At 36.7% G+C, this 17,060-nt stretch overlaps 1 protein-coding gene and 1 long non-coding RNA gene across 3 annotated transcripts in view; both read right to left on the bottom strand.

Annotated features, from left to right (window-relative positions):
- Window positions 1-386: 386 nt before the first annotated feature.
- LOC127855024 (uncharacterized) lies at window positions 387-7,943 on the bottom strand. Its single transcript, XR_008037321.1, has 2 exons — window positions 7,040-7,943; window positions 387-6,581 (listed from the first exon to the last, which is right to left on the bottom strand). It is a non-coding gene; the product is annotated as an uncharacterized LOC127855024 (long non-coding RNA).
- A 5,797-nt stretch (window positions 7,944-13,740) lies between these two features.
- LOC127854984 (DNA-directed RNA polymerase I subunit RPA2-like) overlaps window positions 13,741-17,060 on the bottom strand; it is a 57,580-nt gene continuing 54,260 nt past the window's right edge. For both annotated transcript variants that reach the window (XM_052390193.1, XM_052390194.1), the window contains 3 exons: window positions 16,406-16,533; window positions 14,444-14,608; window positions 13,741-14,061 (listed from right to left, as the gene is read on the bottom strand). In XM_052390193.1, the coding sequence (XP_052246153.1) occupies window positions 13,846-14,061; window positions 14,444-14,608; window positions 16,406-16,533 (509 nt within the window). In that variant the 3' untranslated portion in view covers window positions 13,741-13,845. The remainder of the gene's footprint in view (window positions 14,062-14,443; window positions 14,609-16,405; window positions 16,534-17,060) is intronic.

The following is a 17,060-nucleotide window of genomic DNA, read 5'->3' as shown; positions in this document are numbered from 1 at the left end:
TGACGTACATTATTTTCCTACAATAACTGAAGCATTAGTCTTTGTATTAGGATCGGAGTTGATGTTCATGTGTCGTATGAATAGATATCATTGCAGGAATTCAAATAAACCGTTAAACTAAGTTTAGATTCATGTCGTACATGTATGGTATACATGCTGGCGAATTCGGCTGTACAGCTGTTTTCTATTTCAGAATTAAATATCTGGCTTATTCGGCATTTTTCGACACATGTTCTTCTTAACTTTTATTTTAATTTACATTGAAATATATATATAATCTTTTTTTACACATTTTATATAAATTCATAAATATTTGACAAAATTGTATAATCTCGCTTTAAACTCCGTACTACTTTCTGCTTTTGAATTAATAAGAACCAAATATATACATGTACTTAATACTTTAATTTACCAATATTTTTAAACAGTTACAATCAAACAAATATCATATACTAAATATATCAGCACGTTTTAACATAGCACATTTTCTGGAAAAAAAACAGCACTACGGAACAAAACATGCATCAGCACTAAATACACATCGTTTACATATGAGAAATTATATATATTGCATTTACGGCTTTATTTATATATTTTTTAAGAATTACATTATGTCAGTCTGTGTTGCTTTCTTTGGCTGTCGTTGAGAAACAAAGCTTTTTATTACATCTAGTTGAGATTGAAAGCTTTTTATTACATCCACATGATTGAACATGCTGCGAGTTTATGCACTTCTCGAGAGAATTTCTGATTACATTAATACTAAATGTTATCTTTTACTCAAATCGATTAATGATTAAGATGATGTTTGCAACCAGTGATAAATCAATTATTCAGTGCCTTTAATCAAGCGGTCCTAATGGATTAACAGTTTATGCAAACCAAAGCGAGTTCGAGCCATCCCAACCAAAAAATGCTTCACACTGTGAAAATTGTCACCGGGACTGTTAAAACAGTTCAAGCCTACATAATTCAACCTTGCGAAATGGAGCCATCTGACACAATTGTATATTTAATATAGCAATAAAAAATCAGTGCTTTGATTAGAGTTCAAGCCAACCCGAAATTCGAGCCAAGCGAGTTTGAGCCATTGGGTTTCGACTGTATATAAACATGTATTAGCCCATAATTCAAAGCTTGTATGAAACTAATAAATCACAAAATAAGCTAGTTTTACAAACTTCAAACAGTTATCAGCTGTAAAACTGGGACAGGCATTTATATTTGTTTTTAACCAGGTTTTCTGAAGGAAAAAACTGGTTATTAGATTGGCGAATGTGGGCGGGCTGGCTGGCGGGCGGGCGGAACAAGCAGTGTCCGCTCTCTAATTCAAATAGTTTTTATCCGATCTTCACCAAACTTGGTCAGTAGTTGTATCTAGAAATATCTAGGTCAAGTTCGATAATGGGTCATGCCGGGTCAAAAACTAGGTCTCGGGGTCACTTAGTGCATTTCAAGGATTTAGCATGGTGTCCGCTCTCTTATTGTAGTAGTTTTCATCCGATCTTTACATAACTTGGTCAGAAGTTGTATCTAGACAACATCTAGGTCAAATTCGAATATGGGTCATGCCGGGTCACAAACTAGGTCATGGGGTCACTTAGTGCATTTTAAGGATTTAGCATGGTGTCCGCTGTCTAATTGAAGTAATTTTCATCCGATCTTCACCAAACTTGGTCAGAAGTTATATCTAGACAATATCTAGGACAAGTTCAAATATGGGTCATGCCGGGTCAAAAACTAAGTCACGGGGTCACTTAGTGCATTTCAAGGATTTAGCATGGTGTCCGCTCTCTAAGTAGTTTTCATCTGATCTTCAACTTTGGTAAGAAGTTGTGTCTAAATGATAACTAGGAATAGGTCAAGTTCAAATATGGGTCATGCCATGTCAAAAACTAGGTCACGAGGTCACTTGCATTTCAAGGATTTAGCATGGTGTCTGCTCTCTAATTAAAGTAGTTTTCATCCCATCTTCACCAAATTTGGTCAGAAGTTGTGTCTAGATGATGTGTAGGTTATGTTCAAATATGGGTCATGGTAAAGTTATCAAGTTGTCCAGTTTGAGTTGTCTCCCTTTATCAGACTTTTTTTTCAAATTGAAAACCTGGTTTTGTGACAATTTTGTCCCTCGTTTTTTTTAAGTAATGTTTATGACTTTGTCAAAACTAAATTTTTTATTTCGGTATGGACCGTGATAGTAGAAACAAGACTATTGCAAAGCAATATATGTCCCCTACTGGCTCCACCATTGTCAGATTTTTTATATATATTTGTTTCCATAGCAACCAGAATTTTTGACATAGTAACAAAAAAAAATGACCTGCATAATGTCCATATTGCCATCTATCCATGTTTAAAGTTTCATGAAAAAAAAAGAAGAACTTTTAAAGTTATCGCAGGATCCAGAAAACCACCATTTTCAGCAGCATTTCTAGTCTATTTGTTGCCATAGCAACCAGAAATTTTGACGTAGGAACACAATGAAATGATGTGCATAATGTCCATATTGCCATCTATCCATGTTTCAAGTTTCATGAAAAAATATGAAGAACTTTTAAAGTTATCGCAGGATCCAAAAAAGTGTGACAGACAGACTCACAGAGTGAAAACCATAGGTCCCCTCCGGTGAAACTGGTAGGGGACAACAAAGATGATTTAAATAAGCTTCCTGCCAGTTCATGTATCTTTTCTTGCTGTGCATACAATAAACAACATTTCAGAATCAGATTTGTTCACTAATGAATATGTATCATGGTCTGTATCAATGCTAGTTAAACATATTGCAATCATACATATCAAATGCACAACAAAACGGATTAATTATTGTACCCATACAAGACATAGATGAGCTGCATTGTGAGAAAACAGGGCTGTATGCACATGTGTAAAGTATCGCACCTGATGAACCTGTGCAGTCCCTGTAGGCTTATCAGGGACATCACTTTCCACCTAGCTTGGATTTCATTTAGAAGAGCTTCCTTTAAAAGAAAAACATCCTAACAAGAGGGCCATGATGAGCTAATCTTAGTTCAAGGTAAACCAATGTTGAAACTTGACCCGAAGACACATCTGACTTAACCTGGTATAGTAAAAAACATATTCTGAAAAAGTTTTATTAAGATTGAGAAATAAATGTGGCCTCTATAGTAGAAACAATGTTTTTCAAATATTTGGTCAGGTGCTCTAGTTTTTGGATCAAGATTTGAACGCAGCCTAGATAATGCAAAGATTACACTTTGACCAAGTTTCGTCAAGATTGAGTCATTAATGTGGCCCATGATTAGATTAGGTGACCTCTTTTCACTATGCATGTGACCAAAAATCCCATTCCACCTCAAATCCTCAATATTGTCGAGATAAAATCTCTTACAAAGTTTGATCACAATTGAGGCATAAATATCGCTTCTAGAATAATAACACATTTTTCTAAGTTTTTACCTCCTGGTTACCTAGTCTTGGACGCACATGACCTGATTCAAGCTTGGCCTGCATATCATTCGGATACGAATTCTGACCAAGTTTCATCTAGATTGAGTCATACTTGTAGACTCTACATTGACAAGATTAAAAAAAATAATTTGACCTGGTGCACTCACCAGATTAAATCTTTAACATATGGAATTCAGATTTTTTTATTATTCAATTGTGACTCCAGTAGAAAAAATGAGTTTATTTTTGTAATCATGATCTTTATCTATGAAATAATAAAAGCCAGGACGCTCAGTCGGTAGAGCGCTGTAGTACACACTCAAGGAGCGCAACTTGTATCACTCCGTCCACTGTAGTGCACTCTTGAAATCATTTTGATGGCAAGTCTCCTGTCCGTCAACAACCTGTTTCAAAAAGGGCTGTTCTCCATTTGCTTGCATAAGTATGTACACTTAGTACTGGTTAACTAGCTCACCCAGGAAGAGTTTCTAAAGAGACCGGTGTGATATAATTGAAATACTTTTTAAAACGGCAAAAATTCAAATTAAACAGAAACTAGTACTATAACTTTTTCGGCATAGCTGTTTAACGTCACTTTTGACCTTAGGTGACCTTTAGGTTACATTCATAAAAATGCCCGCAGCTACCCACGAATGAATACACTTCATTTAGTCAATTGGCTGATTTGAGAATACCACGAGAACATTGGAAACATGGCCGCGTCTTTCTAACACTGTTTTACTACATGTTCAGCATGAAACAATTTTATCTCTTATGAAAAGGCATGATAGATAGAACAGTTTCACACCCCTCTCTTCACATCAATACAATTTGTGCGTAGATTCTACACCTTCGTCAGTTCGCGGTTAGTGTGTGTGAATGTCAGAGTTAATATACAGGTCATCGCTGCGTTATATAATAAAGACGCTATAGCGTGAACTAGGTGAACTGGAATTTTCTTTAGACCAGAAAGATGTTAAATGAAGATATCCAGCGATATTATTATGGTATGTCAATAATAGATTCTTAATGTGTTTTCAACAATACCATAATAAATATTATTTTTAATTAATTTAACAATATAAAGAAGTGAAACTCCAGCTGCTGGAGCAGTATTGAATTATTATGATAAACTATCAGTTGGACCTTTATTTAAGGCAAGTGACCAATTGCTCAAATAGTACAAAACAGCACAATACAAGAATTATTCCACCATATTGACTAATGTATTAAGCATGACCGCGATGATTCTCGATACTGTTAATACTCAAATCAAATAGCTATGCCTGACACACCACTAAAAAGGTTAGTTCGAAGAACGCGCGTATAAATATTTAAAATATGTACGGATACTTCGCATGTGGCCGGTTGACTCATATGTTTTAATTTCACTTCCATTATTCTTTTGGTTTTCTGTTTTGTATCTATAGGTTTATGACTAGCAATATGTAATAATGTAAAATAAGCCGCAAAAAACTCCGCGTAACATCCCAAACTGCGTGTGATGCAGCTAAAAACTGCACATAAAAAGACATTCGCTATCCTTGATCTCATTCATTGAACTCTTTACCTTTCATAAACTCCAACCACAATCAACGCCGTATATCCTTTTAAAAGATATTTCTTGTTCAACATAATTTAAACAAGGGCTGTTTGTAAAACATGCATGCCCCCCATATGGGCTGTCCGTTGTAGTGGCAGCCATTGTGTGAATACGTTTTTTGTCACTGTGACCTTGACCTTTGACCTAGTGACCTGAAAATCAATAGGGGTCATCTGCGAGTCACGATCAATGTACCTATGAAGTGTCATGATCCTAGGCAAAAGCGTTCTTGAGTTATCATCCGAAAATCATTTTACTATTTCGGGTCACCGTGACCTTGACCTTTGACCTTGTGACCTCAAAATCAATAGGGGTCATCTGCGAGTCATGATCAATCTACCTGTGAAGTTTTATGATCCTAGGCATATGCGTTCTTGAGTTATCATCCAAAAACCATTTTACTATTTCGGGTCACTGTGACCTTGACCTTTGACCTAGTGACCTCAAAATCAATAGGGGTCATCTGCGAGTCATGATCAATCTACCTATCAAGTTTCATGATCCTAGGCGTATGCATTCTTGAGTTATCATCCGGAAACCATTTTACTATTTCGGGTCACCGTGACCTTGACCTTTGACCTAGTGACCTCAAAATCAATAGGGGTCATCTGCGAGTCATGATCAATCTACCCATTAAGTTTCATGATCCTAGGCGTATTCGTTCTTGAGTTATCATTCAAAAACCATTTTACTATTTCGGGTCACCGTGACCTTGACCTTTGACCTAGTGACCTCAAAATCAATAGGGGTCATCTGCGAGTCATGATCAATGTACCTATGAAGTTTCATGATCCTAGGCCCAAGCGTTCTTGAGTTATCGTCTGACAACCACCTGGTGGACGGACCGACAGACCGACCGACATGAGCAAAGCAATATACCCCCTCTTCTTCGAAGGGCGGCATAATAAATAGTAAATAGCAAAGCAATACAGCTGATTCCATGCAACCGATGATAGCATGCTTATAAACGGTGTGGCAATTAAATTTATCATCCACAGAGATTTATGCAATTAAACCCAACACTTCATAAGAGATCCATACTGCCAATTTCTTTTTATAATTTTCAAACATATTCATGATTGACAAAACTTGGCAACACATTTGATATAACATAACATGGAACACTAGTTTGATGCTGCTAAAAATTCGTGATGAAAGTGCATGTTCTAAAATGTGTGAACTGAAACTTGAAAAACAACACTATTTAACTTTTAAAACACAAATTTGGCAACTTGAAGCCCCACTATTATGGAGGCTGTGCTCTTATTGTAGAAGACTGAAAGTGGACAAAGATATTTACTCCCGATGGTAGTGAGAGTTGCCAACTTCTTCCTGCTTTTGCAATCCAGCTGTAGGATAGTTTTGGAAGACATCCCACAGACCAGAACCAGTCCCAGATCTGTGGCGTGTATACCTTGTAGGCCTTGTAGGTCTGGGTCTGTGAGGGTGTGGAGAACTGAGCCATCTCTGGCCAGGGTGAGGACCTTGTCCTGGGAAGGGTTGGTGATAAATATCCTGTCACCTGAAGGACTCACTGCACATTTAAATACTGTAAATGAGAGAAGTAAAACTTTAGTCAGTCCTTTAAACAATAATTATCTTTAAAAAAAGACACTGTCACATCTTATTCACTCCAACTATTTATGTTTTACGTTAAATAAAGTACAAATGTACTTGTATGTTTCTTTTACAATGAAACATGCATTACTACATTATACTGAAACCCTCTGAGGAACATACAAATAACATTCCCTAAGTAAGTACATTTATTGGCTTACATGATTATTATTCTGGCATGATTAAACATATATTTGATACCAGTTGAATACAAATCCTATAAAAGAAATTATTCAATATAAAATTTAAGCAAAGAAAAGTTATTATTATCTGGAATGTGCAACTGTTAACATAAAATTGACTTCTATATTCATATGTATAAAGTATTAAAACATGGTAATATTTCTAATAATTATTTTAAATGATACCAATAAATCCACAAAATATTACCTGTTCTATCACCGGATGTATCCTCATACAGCTTTTTCAAGGGGTATCCACTCATTGAATACTTGTAAAGTGCAGTGCCAGAAGTGATGTACAGGTCTTTGTGAGAATGAGCAATACCACAACATGAATGTTGAAACAGTAGCATCTTGTCCTTAACCAGCTGTCCATCATTCACAGAGACAAACTGGACCCCACCTTTCTTATCCTTATTCTGATAATTATTTACAGCAACAGCTACTTCACTTGGTGTGATAAGACATATGTCCTTGGCATAATCAGATAAATCACAGTGACCCACCACCTGGTATTGATGATCCAGAAGCTTTACTTGTTCATTATCTACAACAAGGATCTGATCACTAGAGAGCACAGATTGCAGCAATACCACAGATCCCCCAGTCACTTTCTATGCTCATATTATACATTGAAAGCACTTGCACAGTGAATACCTGGTCTGGGTAGCTTATATTCCCAAGACCTGACAATTTAGACAAGTGTTCTTGAAAATCTCTGTCAGCCTGGAATGTCAGTGAACTGTCTACCTTAACCGAGTTTTCCTTCAAATAAGTTTGGGACTGCTTCATTTTTTCCATGCATTTCTTACTAGCAATAAATAACAGTTCAAAATCGCTTTGAGAGAAGCTTTCAGAGTTTTCATCTTATCATCTAGCTCTTTAATCGTGGCCTTTTCAATATTGTCCAAAATTGCATTTATTTTTTGGCGTGTTTCACATATTTCAAGTACTTGTTTGTTGTATGAAGCATCCAAAGACTTCATGTTTGTGTCCAATTTGATTTGAAGTTTCTTGAGTTCTACAAGAATTGTTTGAATCTTTCTAAATATTTGCTGCAAGTCTGGTGGAGGTCCTTTGACTGACTCAGACATCAATGTTACTTTAGCACATTGTCTAAAAGTAAAATACCTATAATATTTGTACATGGTTTTAATGACCATTGTGCCAACAGAACAACTGAAATTATGTTAATAATGTTTCTTCTGTTTTCAAAATGCTTGTTAAAGGCAATAGTCTTTGTTATGGGTGTCGCTAATTTTGATACCGATACCATTATTTTTAACTTAAAAGGAGACACTTAAATAATATGAGCCGTGCTCTGTGAAAAGGGGCTTTAATGCATGTGCGTAAAGTGTCATCACAGATTAGCCTGTGCAGTCTGCACAGGCTTATCAGGGACAACACTTTCTGCCTTAACTGGTTTTGGTTTAGAAAAGATTCTCTGTAAATGAAAAATAGCTGAAAGTGTCGTCCCTGATTAGCCTGTGTGGCTTATCTGGGACGACACTTTACGCACATGCAGTTAAACCCCTTTTCACAGAACACGGTCGATAATTTAGTTTGTAAACTTATCCATAATACACAAAATCAAAAAAAAGATGCCTCGTGAAAACATGTTGAGCCCATTAATAATAATAATTGTTATTTTAAAAAGCTTAACTCTGCACATGTTTGACCTTTTCCTTCTAGTGTGACCTTGACCTTTGATCAGCTTCTCCACATAGTTAGTTTAAACTTATTTATTTTAGCTCGATTGCATCGAAAAGCCTCAGGCTTATTGAAACACTCTCGAGTCCATTTCCTGGGCCTAGAACCAGTACTTGGTGTCTTTGGGGGAAATCTAAAGAATGCTCCAACAGTGGGGATGGAACCCATGACCTCCCGGTCGCTAGGCAGACACCATATTGAGGGCTGAGCGGAAGACTGTTGTAACTCATATTAAATAAAGAAGGAGATACTGCAGTTTTCCGTTCAGCCCTCGATATCTGTTTGTAAAACATGCATGCCCCCCATATGGGCTGTCCGTTGTAGTGGCAGCCATTGTGTGAATACGATTTTTGTCACTGTGACCTTGACCTTTGACCTAGTGACCTGAAAATCAATAGGGGTCATCTGCGGGTCACGATCAATGTACCTACGAAGTGTCATGATCCTAGGCAAAAGCGTTCTTGAGTTATCATCCGAAAATTATTTTACTATTTCGGGTCACCGTGACCTTGACCTTTGACCTTGTGACCTCAAAATCAATAGGGGTAATCTGCAAGTCATGATCAATCTACCTATGAAGTTTCATGATCCTAGGCGTATGCGTTCTTGAGTTATCATCCGAAAACCATTTTACTATTTCGGGTCACCGTGACCTTGACCTTTGACCTAGTGACCTCAAAATCAATAGGGGTCATCTGCAAGTCATGATCAATCTACCCATGAAGTTTCATGATCCTAGGCGTATGCGTTCTTGAGTTATCATTCATAAACCATTTTACTATTTCTGGTCACCGTGACCTTGACATTTGACCTAGTGACCTCAAAATCAATAGGGGTCTTCTGCGAGTCATGATCAATGTACCTATGAAGTTTCATGATCCTAGGCCCAAGCGTTCTTGAGTTATCGTCTGACAACCACCTGGTGGACGGACCGACCGACAGACCGACATGAGCAAAGCAATATATCCCGTCTTCTTTGAAGGGGGGCATAAAAAGTCTACCACTTGGACCACTCGACCATTCTTCCGGATACAATTCCATACGTATTTTAGACTTTATATAAGCAATCCTCGTAGTTTCCCAAAATATAGAGACAACAACAAAACTCTCCAAATTATTAATTCGTTTCGCGTTGCAACACTTTATAATTTTCGAGTTTTTAAATCTTCAAAAGATGCATATAATGGCTATTTTAGAGCATGGTAAATGTTCAGTATTGCTGTTTCCTCACAAATATCATACTAAAACGAAAATGTGCGGATCTGAAACAACTTTTTCCAATTTTGTCAATTTACCCAAACGTGAAAAGGACCCTTTAAAATCAAATGAAATTTTATAATCATGCACAATCTGGGCATATTTTGTTACTATTAGTTTGGACGTGAAGACTCAAGAGCAAATTCTAACTAAGTAATGAGAGCATCTAGAAAACGCAGGAAGTGTTAATAACCCATAACTAAAATGTACTTCTAATTAATTACACAATTGTACCAGTATATGCATTTGTTCAATACCTTTGATTTGAGCGTACTTGTCATGGTTAATCTTTATTGACATGTCACATTTTATTATTGTATTGTCTCAATACTAGCAAAAAATATGCATCCAGTTTTTAGGAAATGTCACACTCACTGATGATGTTTACTTATCAAGGCCTAGCTAAGTATTGTCTTTGTGAAATGTTGGGACAAGGTCAAGGTAAGTGGCTTGCATCAATGCCTAGCTGGGTATTGTCTTTGGGAAGTGTTGGGTCAAGATAAATGTAACTGGCTTGCATCAAGACCTTGATGGGTATTGTCTTTAGATAGTGTTGGGTCAAGGTCAAGGTAAGTAGCTTGCATCAATTCCTAGATGGGAATTGTCTTTGGGAAGTGTTGGGTCAAGGTCACTGGCTTGCATCAATGCCTAGATGGGTATTGTCCTTGGGAAGTGTTGGGTCAAGGTCAAGGTAACTGGCTTGCAGCAATGCCTAGATGGTTATTGTCTTTGCGAAGTGTTGGGTCAAGGCCACTGGCTTGCATCAATGCCTAGCTGGGTATTGTCTTTGGGAAGTGTTGGGTCAATGTCAAGGTAACTGGCTTGCATCAATGCCTAGATGGGTATTGTCTTTGGGAAGTGTTGGGTCAAGGTCAAGGTCACTGGCTAGCATCAAGACCTAGATGGGTATTGTCTTTGGGAAGTGTTGGGTCAAGGTCATTGGCTTGCATCAATGTCTAGCTGGGTATTGTCTTTGGGAAGTGTTGGGTCAAGGTCAAGGTAACTGGCTTGCATCAATGCCTAGATGGGTATTGTCTTTGGGAAGTGTTGGGTCAAGGTCACTGGCTTGCATCAATGCCTAGATGGGTATTGTCTTTGGGAAGTGTTGGGTCAAGGTCAAGGTAACTGGCATGCATCAATGCCTATATGGGTATTGTCTTTGGGAAGTGTTGGGTCAAGGTCAATGGCTAGCATCAAGACCTAGATGGGTATTGTCTTAGGGAAGTGTTGGGTCAAGGTAACTGGCATGCATCAATGCCTAGCTGGGTATTGTCTTTAGAAAGTGTTGGGTCAAAGCCAAGGTCACTGGCTTGCATCAAGGCCTAGATGGGTATTGTCTTTGGGAAGTGTTGGGCCAAGGTCACTGGCTTGCATCAATGCCTAGCTGGGTATTGTATTTGGGAAGTGTTGGGTCAAGGTAACAGGCTTGCATCAAGGCCTAGCTGTGTATTGTATTTGGGAAGTGTTAGGTCAAGGTAACAGGCTTGCATCAAGGCCTAGCTGTGTATTGTATTTGGGAACTGTTGGGTCAAGGTAACTGGCATGCATCAAGGCCCAGCTGTGTATTGTATTTGGGAACTGTTGGGTCAAGGTAACTGGCATGCATCAAGGCCTAGCTGGGTACTGTATTTGGGAAGTGTTGGGTCAAGGTCAAGGTAACTGGCTTGCATCAAGGCCTAGCTGGGTATTGTCTTTGGGAAGTGTTGGGTCAAGGTAACTGTTCCTAAAAAAAGAAACATGGTTTATGCTTAATAACTTTAGTTTGGTTTTGAGCTATCACATTGCCATTTTGTTTGCAGGCAGCTTAGCTTGTGATTGCAATTGGGTCAAAGTCACTGTTTCCTAAAAAAAAGTAAAACAGTACACAGTTGGCTTCCAGATAATTACTTAAGTTTGCAATGACAATTCTTGACAAAACTTTGGATACAACAAGCTTGCATTGCATGGTAATCTAACTCATGATAGTATTTGGGGAGTGTCAGGTAGTGATTAAATAAATAGAACAACTGTTCTTGGTTAATTAAACTTAAAATTTGAGATTTTACGTTGAAATTTGTGTAGGTCGCTTTCGCGCAGACCTAATTTGGAACCAGAATAACTTTGAACTATTAAAATTAATATCTTGAACGATGAAAACCTCGTTTGATGGTGTTGCCATATCTAGTTGTCTTTTATTTTCCTCATTTAATTAAAATGACTTGTTAAAGAGATTTTTGTATATTTGAAAAAATATTGAAATATTAAGAGGTGTTGCTGCAGTTTTGCGGATTTTTTTCCATCTAATAGATTTTGTCCAAAATTTATATTTAAGATATATATACAAATACTATATGAAAAATGAAATAAAAACATAGGGTCACAGGCCTTGTTTTGATTTTATTCACCATTATATAACATGTACTTTTTTAATTAAACTGAAACATCTCTAATTGCGTAAAAATAATTAATAACCTATGAAATTGGCAACATGAAGATATTATATAAACTAAGATACATCATATACCATTTAATTAAACGGCACACTACCAATAAAATGGAGTACATAAGTTAAATTTTAAGATTTTTTTTAAATAATGTTTATGTCACCCAAAAAAAGTTCATTTTTTTACTATTGTAACGACATAAATGGAATTAATTTTTTTCTGTCTAATACAATTCTGCGAAACTGCTCAAATATGTTCATCTACATATTGTCATCATAAAACACAAATAAAAAAAGGGGGTCACCGCACTTTTAACAGAGATTTTTTGTTTTAACTAACCCTACCGTCTACGTCAAATTTCATAAAATACAGCAATTAGGCAAAACCCAAGTACCGGTACATAGATTGTTAGAAATATGCATAAACAGTACAAATTGTTTACAAACTTAACACCTTACCAAAAGACATTAATAAAAAACAATATTTAATCACAAACATAATATCATAAAGTATCAAACTTGACCTTAATCATTAATAACTTACATGTACTTGTTCACAGATTTTAGCATGTTTTGAAGTTTGTGATTAACTGTTTTTAATTGATAAATGTAAACTGCAGGACTAAAGAGCCCCAGTATAAAACAAGAATACCATTCAAGAAAAAAAATGTGCGGCTCCATGAGATACACATGCATGTCAAATATCAAGTTGCTAGCTTCAATATTGCAACTTGGTCATTTCTGATGATACTGATAACACAAAAATATTGTGTTGTGATAATAGCATCATTGATGTTGCTATAAATATATCCTCGGTTAAATAAACTGCCGCAACACGCCTTTAAGTGTAATGTTTGGAAAATATTAACAGAATAACAATAGCAAGGAAAAAGATTTTTCCTTAAAACACTGATGATATAAAACTGGGACCTCTAAAAGCAAACACTTACTCGCTACTGTCATGTAGGCTTTTCACATGTCCAGTGTAATAAATATCCCAATTCTTAAACAAGAGGGTCAGAAAGAACCGAAGTCGCTCACCTGAGATACAAAGGAACTGACCTGTTCTGACCAAGTTTCATGATGATCGGACAATAAATGTTCCCTTTAGAGTGTTAACAAGGTTTAACTATAGCCCATATAAGTAAAAATGCCCTGCCCCTTGGAGGCCATGTTTTTCAACCAACCAGAACCATTTTAGAATACGTCCAAGATATCATTGGCACAAATCTTCTGACCAAATTTCATGAGGATCGGACAATAAATGTTGCCTCTAGAGTGCTAACAATGCAAATGTTGACACCACTCAATGCAAGACGGACAAAAGCTCACCATGAGCACATTGTGCACAGGTGAGCTAAAAACCTATAAATCTAAGTATTTTAAAATTAAACAAAACTCTACTTCAAAACTGAATATTTTTTGTAAATGTTATTGAGAAACAGATAATCCTATTTATAATGTTCAACAAATACTCAAGTCTGGACATAAGCTCTGTATAACAACAAAAAGCTTTGAACTTCATAGATGTCTGTACTTTATTCATAATATCTGTATAATAACAAAAAGCTAATCGCTTCACCAATTTAATTCCATGTTCATAATATCCACACATCACCGCCAGACTATGCCTCCTTCACCTGAAGGTCAATGCGAATGTTCATTGCGGCCAACTCAACAAGCAGGTACTTGAACACAAACGGAACAGAGATGAACTGTATGGTATCCATGGACTTGCAGAGCGAGCACACGTAGTTACGCTTGCGGTCCTTGCCGTCAACGCTGGACTTGCGCTGGGTGGCGATGGAGAGAAGGTTGCCACACTTGATGCACACAGGTGCCTGAGGGAGGAAAAAACTAGAAATGGGCCGTGCTCTGTGAAAAAGGGGTTTAATGCATTTGCGTAAAGTGTCGTCCCAGATTTTTTTCCATTTTAAATGCCTTTTAATGGACAAAATGTTTTACCTATATCATCAAGACATCAAATCATAAAGTCATATAACAATTTCAAGTGATAATTTACCATCACCATATTGGTCACTTTGACTGTTTATAGATTAAACTTTGCATACAAAAGCGCAATGACTCTTTATCTACTGAACATATTAACATATAACTTCAACAAAATATTTCAATTTTATTTTCCTTCAAAACATTATAAAACATACAACATCAAATCATGCACATAATAAATTCACCACCAAAGTAGGTAGTATTGGTTACCATGGTTTTATCAGAGCAGTTGAATAGCCTGTCCTGCAGTAGGAAGGATGAGCCGTGTGCTATGAGTGCGTCCCTCTCCATCTCTCCAAACCTGACACCCCCGTGCTTCTTGCGGCCCTTCACAGGCTGGTTGGTCAGAGGGTCAACTGGCCCAGTGGTTCTCACCTGATAGGAGTAATTATCTTGCTACATTGATGTATATCAAATACTAGTAATAGAACAATTATAAACTGAAATGCAGGATAAATATGTGGGTACATTTATTGATTGCATTTATATCAATAGAAGGAGAATAATATACTGTAATGTAGTAATTCAACATGGTCTGTTTACCACTTGCCCTGTGGTTATCACCTTATGGCAGTAAGCAAATGAGGTATAAATATGTGGGTATTTGGTAAATGTGGGGTATAAATATGTGGTTATTTGGTAGATGTGGGGTATAAATATGTGGGTATTTGGTAAATGTGGGGTATAAATATGTGGGTATTTGGTATATGTGGGTTATAAGTTTGTGGGTAATTGGTAAATGTGGGCTGTAAATACGTGGGTATTTGGTAAATGTGTGGTATAAATATGTGGGTATTTGGTAAATGTATTCATATCAATATTAGGAGAATTATATACTGTAAAGTAAGAGATAAACATGGCATAATTATGTTAATGCCACAATTCACAAAAAATTATTGTCAATATAAATTCACTATCAACAAGAAATGTGTTTGTCGGAAACACTAGGTCCCATTCTGTGCCCCTTTGAATTTTTGTTGTTGACTTTTGACCTTGAAGGATGACCTTGACCTTTCTCCACTCAAAATGTGCAGCTCCATGAGATACACATGCATGCCAAATATGAAGTTGCTATCTTCAATATTGCAAAAGTTATGGCAAAATGTTAAAATTGGAGCAAACAAACCAACAGACAGACCAACAGACAGACAGACAGACCAACAGACAGGGCAAAAACTATAGTGGTGGGGGACATAAAAAGACCAATCATGCATTTAATTATAATTTCATAGCATTTTATTGCGATACAAACTGGCAGGAAAATTATGGCTCATTTGCATAAATGCCGACAGAGTTTATGCATACATAAATGCCGACAGAGTTTATGCATATATAAATGCCGACAGAGTTTATGCATACATAAATGCCGACAGAGTTTATGCATACATAAATGCCGACAGAGTTTATGCATACATAAATGCCGACAGAGTTTATGCATACATAAATGCCGACAGAGTTTATGCATACATAAATGCCGACAGAGTTTATGCATACATAAATGCCGACAGAGTTTATGCAGACATAAATGCCGACAGAGTTTATGCATACATTAGGAGTAATTTTCCAGACAGATCATACACCAATCATATGCTGAAAAAATGCTATTTTATTCTTATAATTACAATGTTATGGGTAAAAATGCTGCAATTATTTAAACTTTATGAGCCACAATGGAATTTTATGATCTTTGCAGAACCAAACAACTTAAACGTTCCAACAAAACAATGACATCATTTCACCACAGACAAATAAAAAGAAATGTCGCGACGATAAGCACAATGCAACGGAGTCATTTGGCCACTTGTTGATAAAGAAGTAGAATGGCAATAAATATTTATGACTTATTTTGTACCGGTATATGTCATTGTTTCATCATGTAAAAATTTGAAATTTCATCATAATGGTCAATTACAGCAAAGGGTTTCATTATCCACCTAATTGACTTCAAGGTGTTGGACAATCAGCCTTTCACAAACATAAAGGTGGAGAAGTCTATGGTTAATACAGAAAAGAACACTGACAAAGCACACTGAATTTATCTAAGAAAATCATCAACATGAAGACTATCCAGATTACTGGGCAAGTATATCTGTCAATCCCAAAGGCATATCAAGTGGCCATTCCTATAAAAATCGAACCCAGATGTCCTTGCCTCCCCTCCTTGCTGCTTACCTGGAACTTGTCTGACACCATGTGCCGCAGCCTCTGATAGTAGACTACGCCCATAAAGATGTCGGCTTCCAATTCCCGCCCGTCCACACCGCTATAGAACCGCTCTGTGCCATAGTAGTTGTAGCCAGCTGTAAAGGGAACATATGTCTTTCATGTATATACATTGTGCTTTTACAAAATAAATATCAATCAACTTCAATCCTGAGGGGTATACAGTAAAGTTATATATTTGTGCATCTTTATAACATCATTTAATTTTTTTTAATAATGTTTAGAAAAATACAGAAGACTAGGGTAAATTTCGAACGAAAAACATTTACCGTAGGTTTCCACGTATAGCGCGCTCCCGTGTATAGCGCGCAGGCTGTTTTTTAAATGCAAAAATGGAGAAAAAAATATTTAAAGACAATAAAACCACCAAATAGGACCGAAAATGGCCACCATTTTACTATTGCACAATCTAATAAACCGGGTAATTGGAAAGCTTAATTAAGCATTCAAAATAGGAAGCGTCATTATGATTAGGAGCATGGGTTGCATAGCACTATACTTTTCAATTTTGTAATTTTCTAGCAAAAGATTAACAGTCCACGTGCATTTCGTGAAAAACGTGAGAAAATAAAAATTCGGGTACATCGTGTGATTTTTCCTCGGG

Source organism: Dreissena polymorpha, chromosome 13 (assembly GCF_020536995.1).
Source record: "Dreissena polymorpha isolate Duluth1 chromosome 13, UMN_Dpol_1.0, whole genome shotgun sequence".
NCBI lineage: Eukaryota > Metazoa > Mollusca > Bivalvia > Myida > Dreissenidae > Dreissena > Dreissena polymorpha.
Note: the sequence above shows the minus strand (reverse complement) of the source record. Positions and strands in the feature narration are given on the sequence as shown.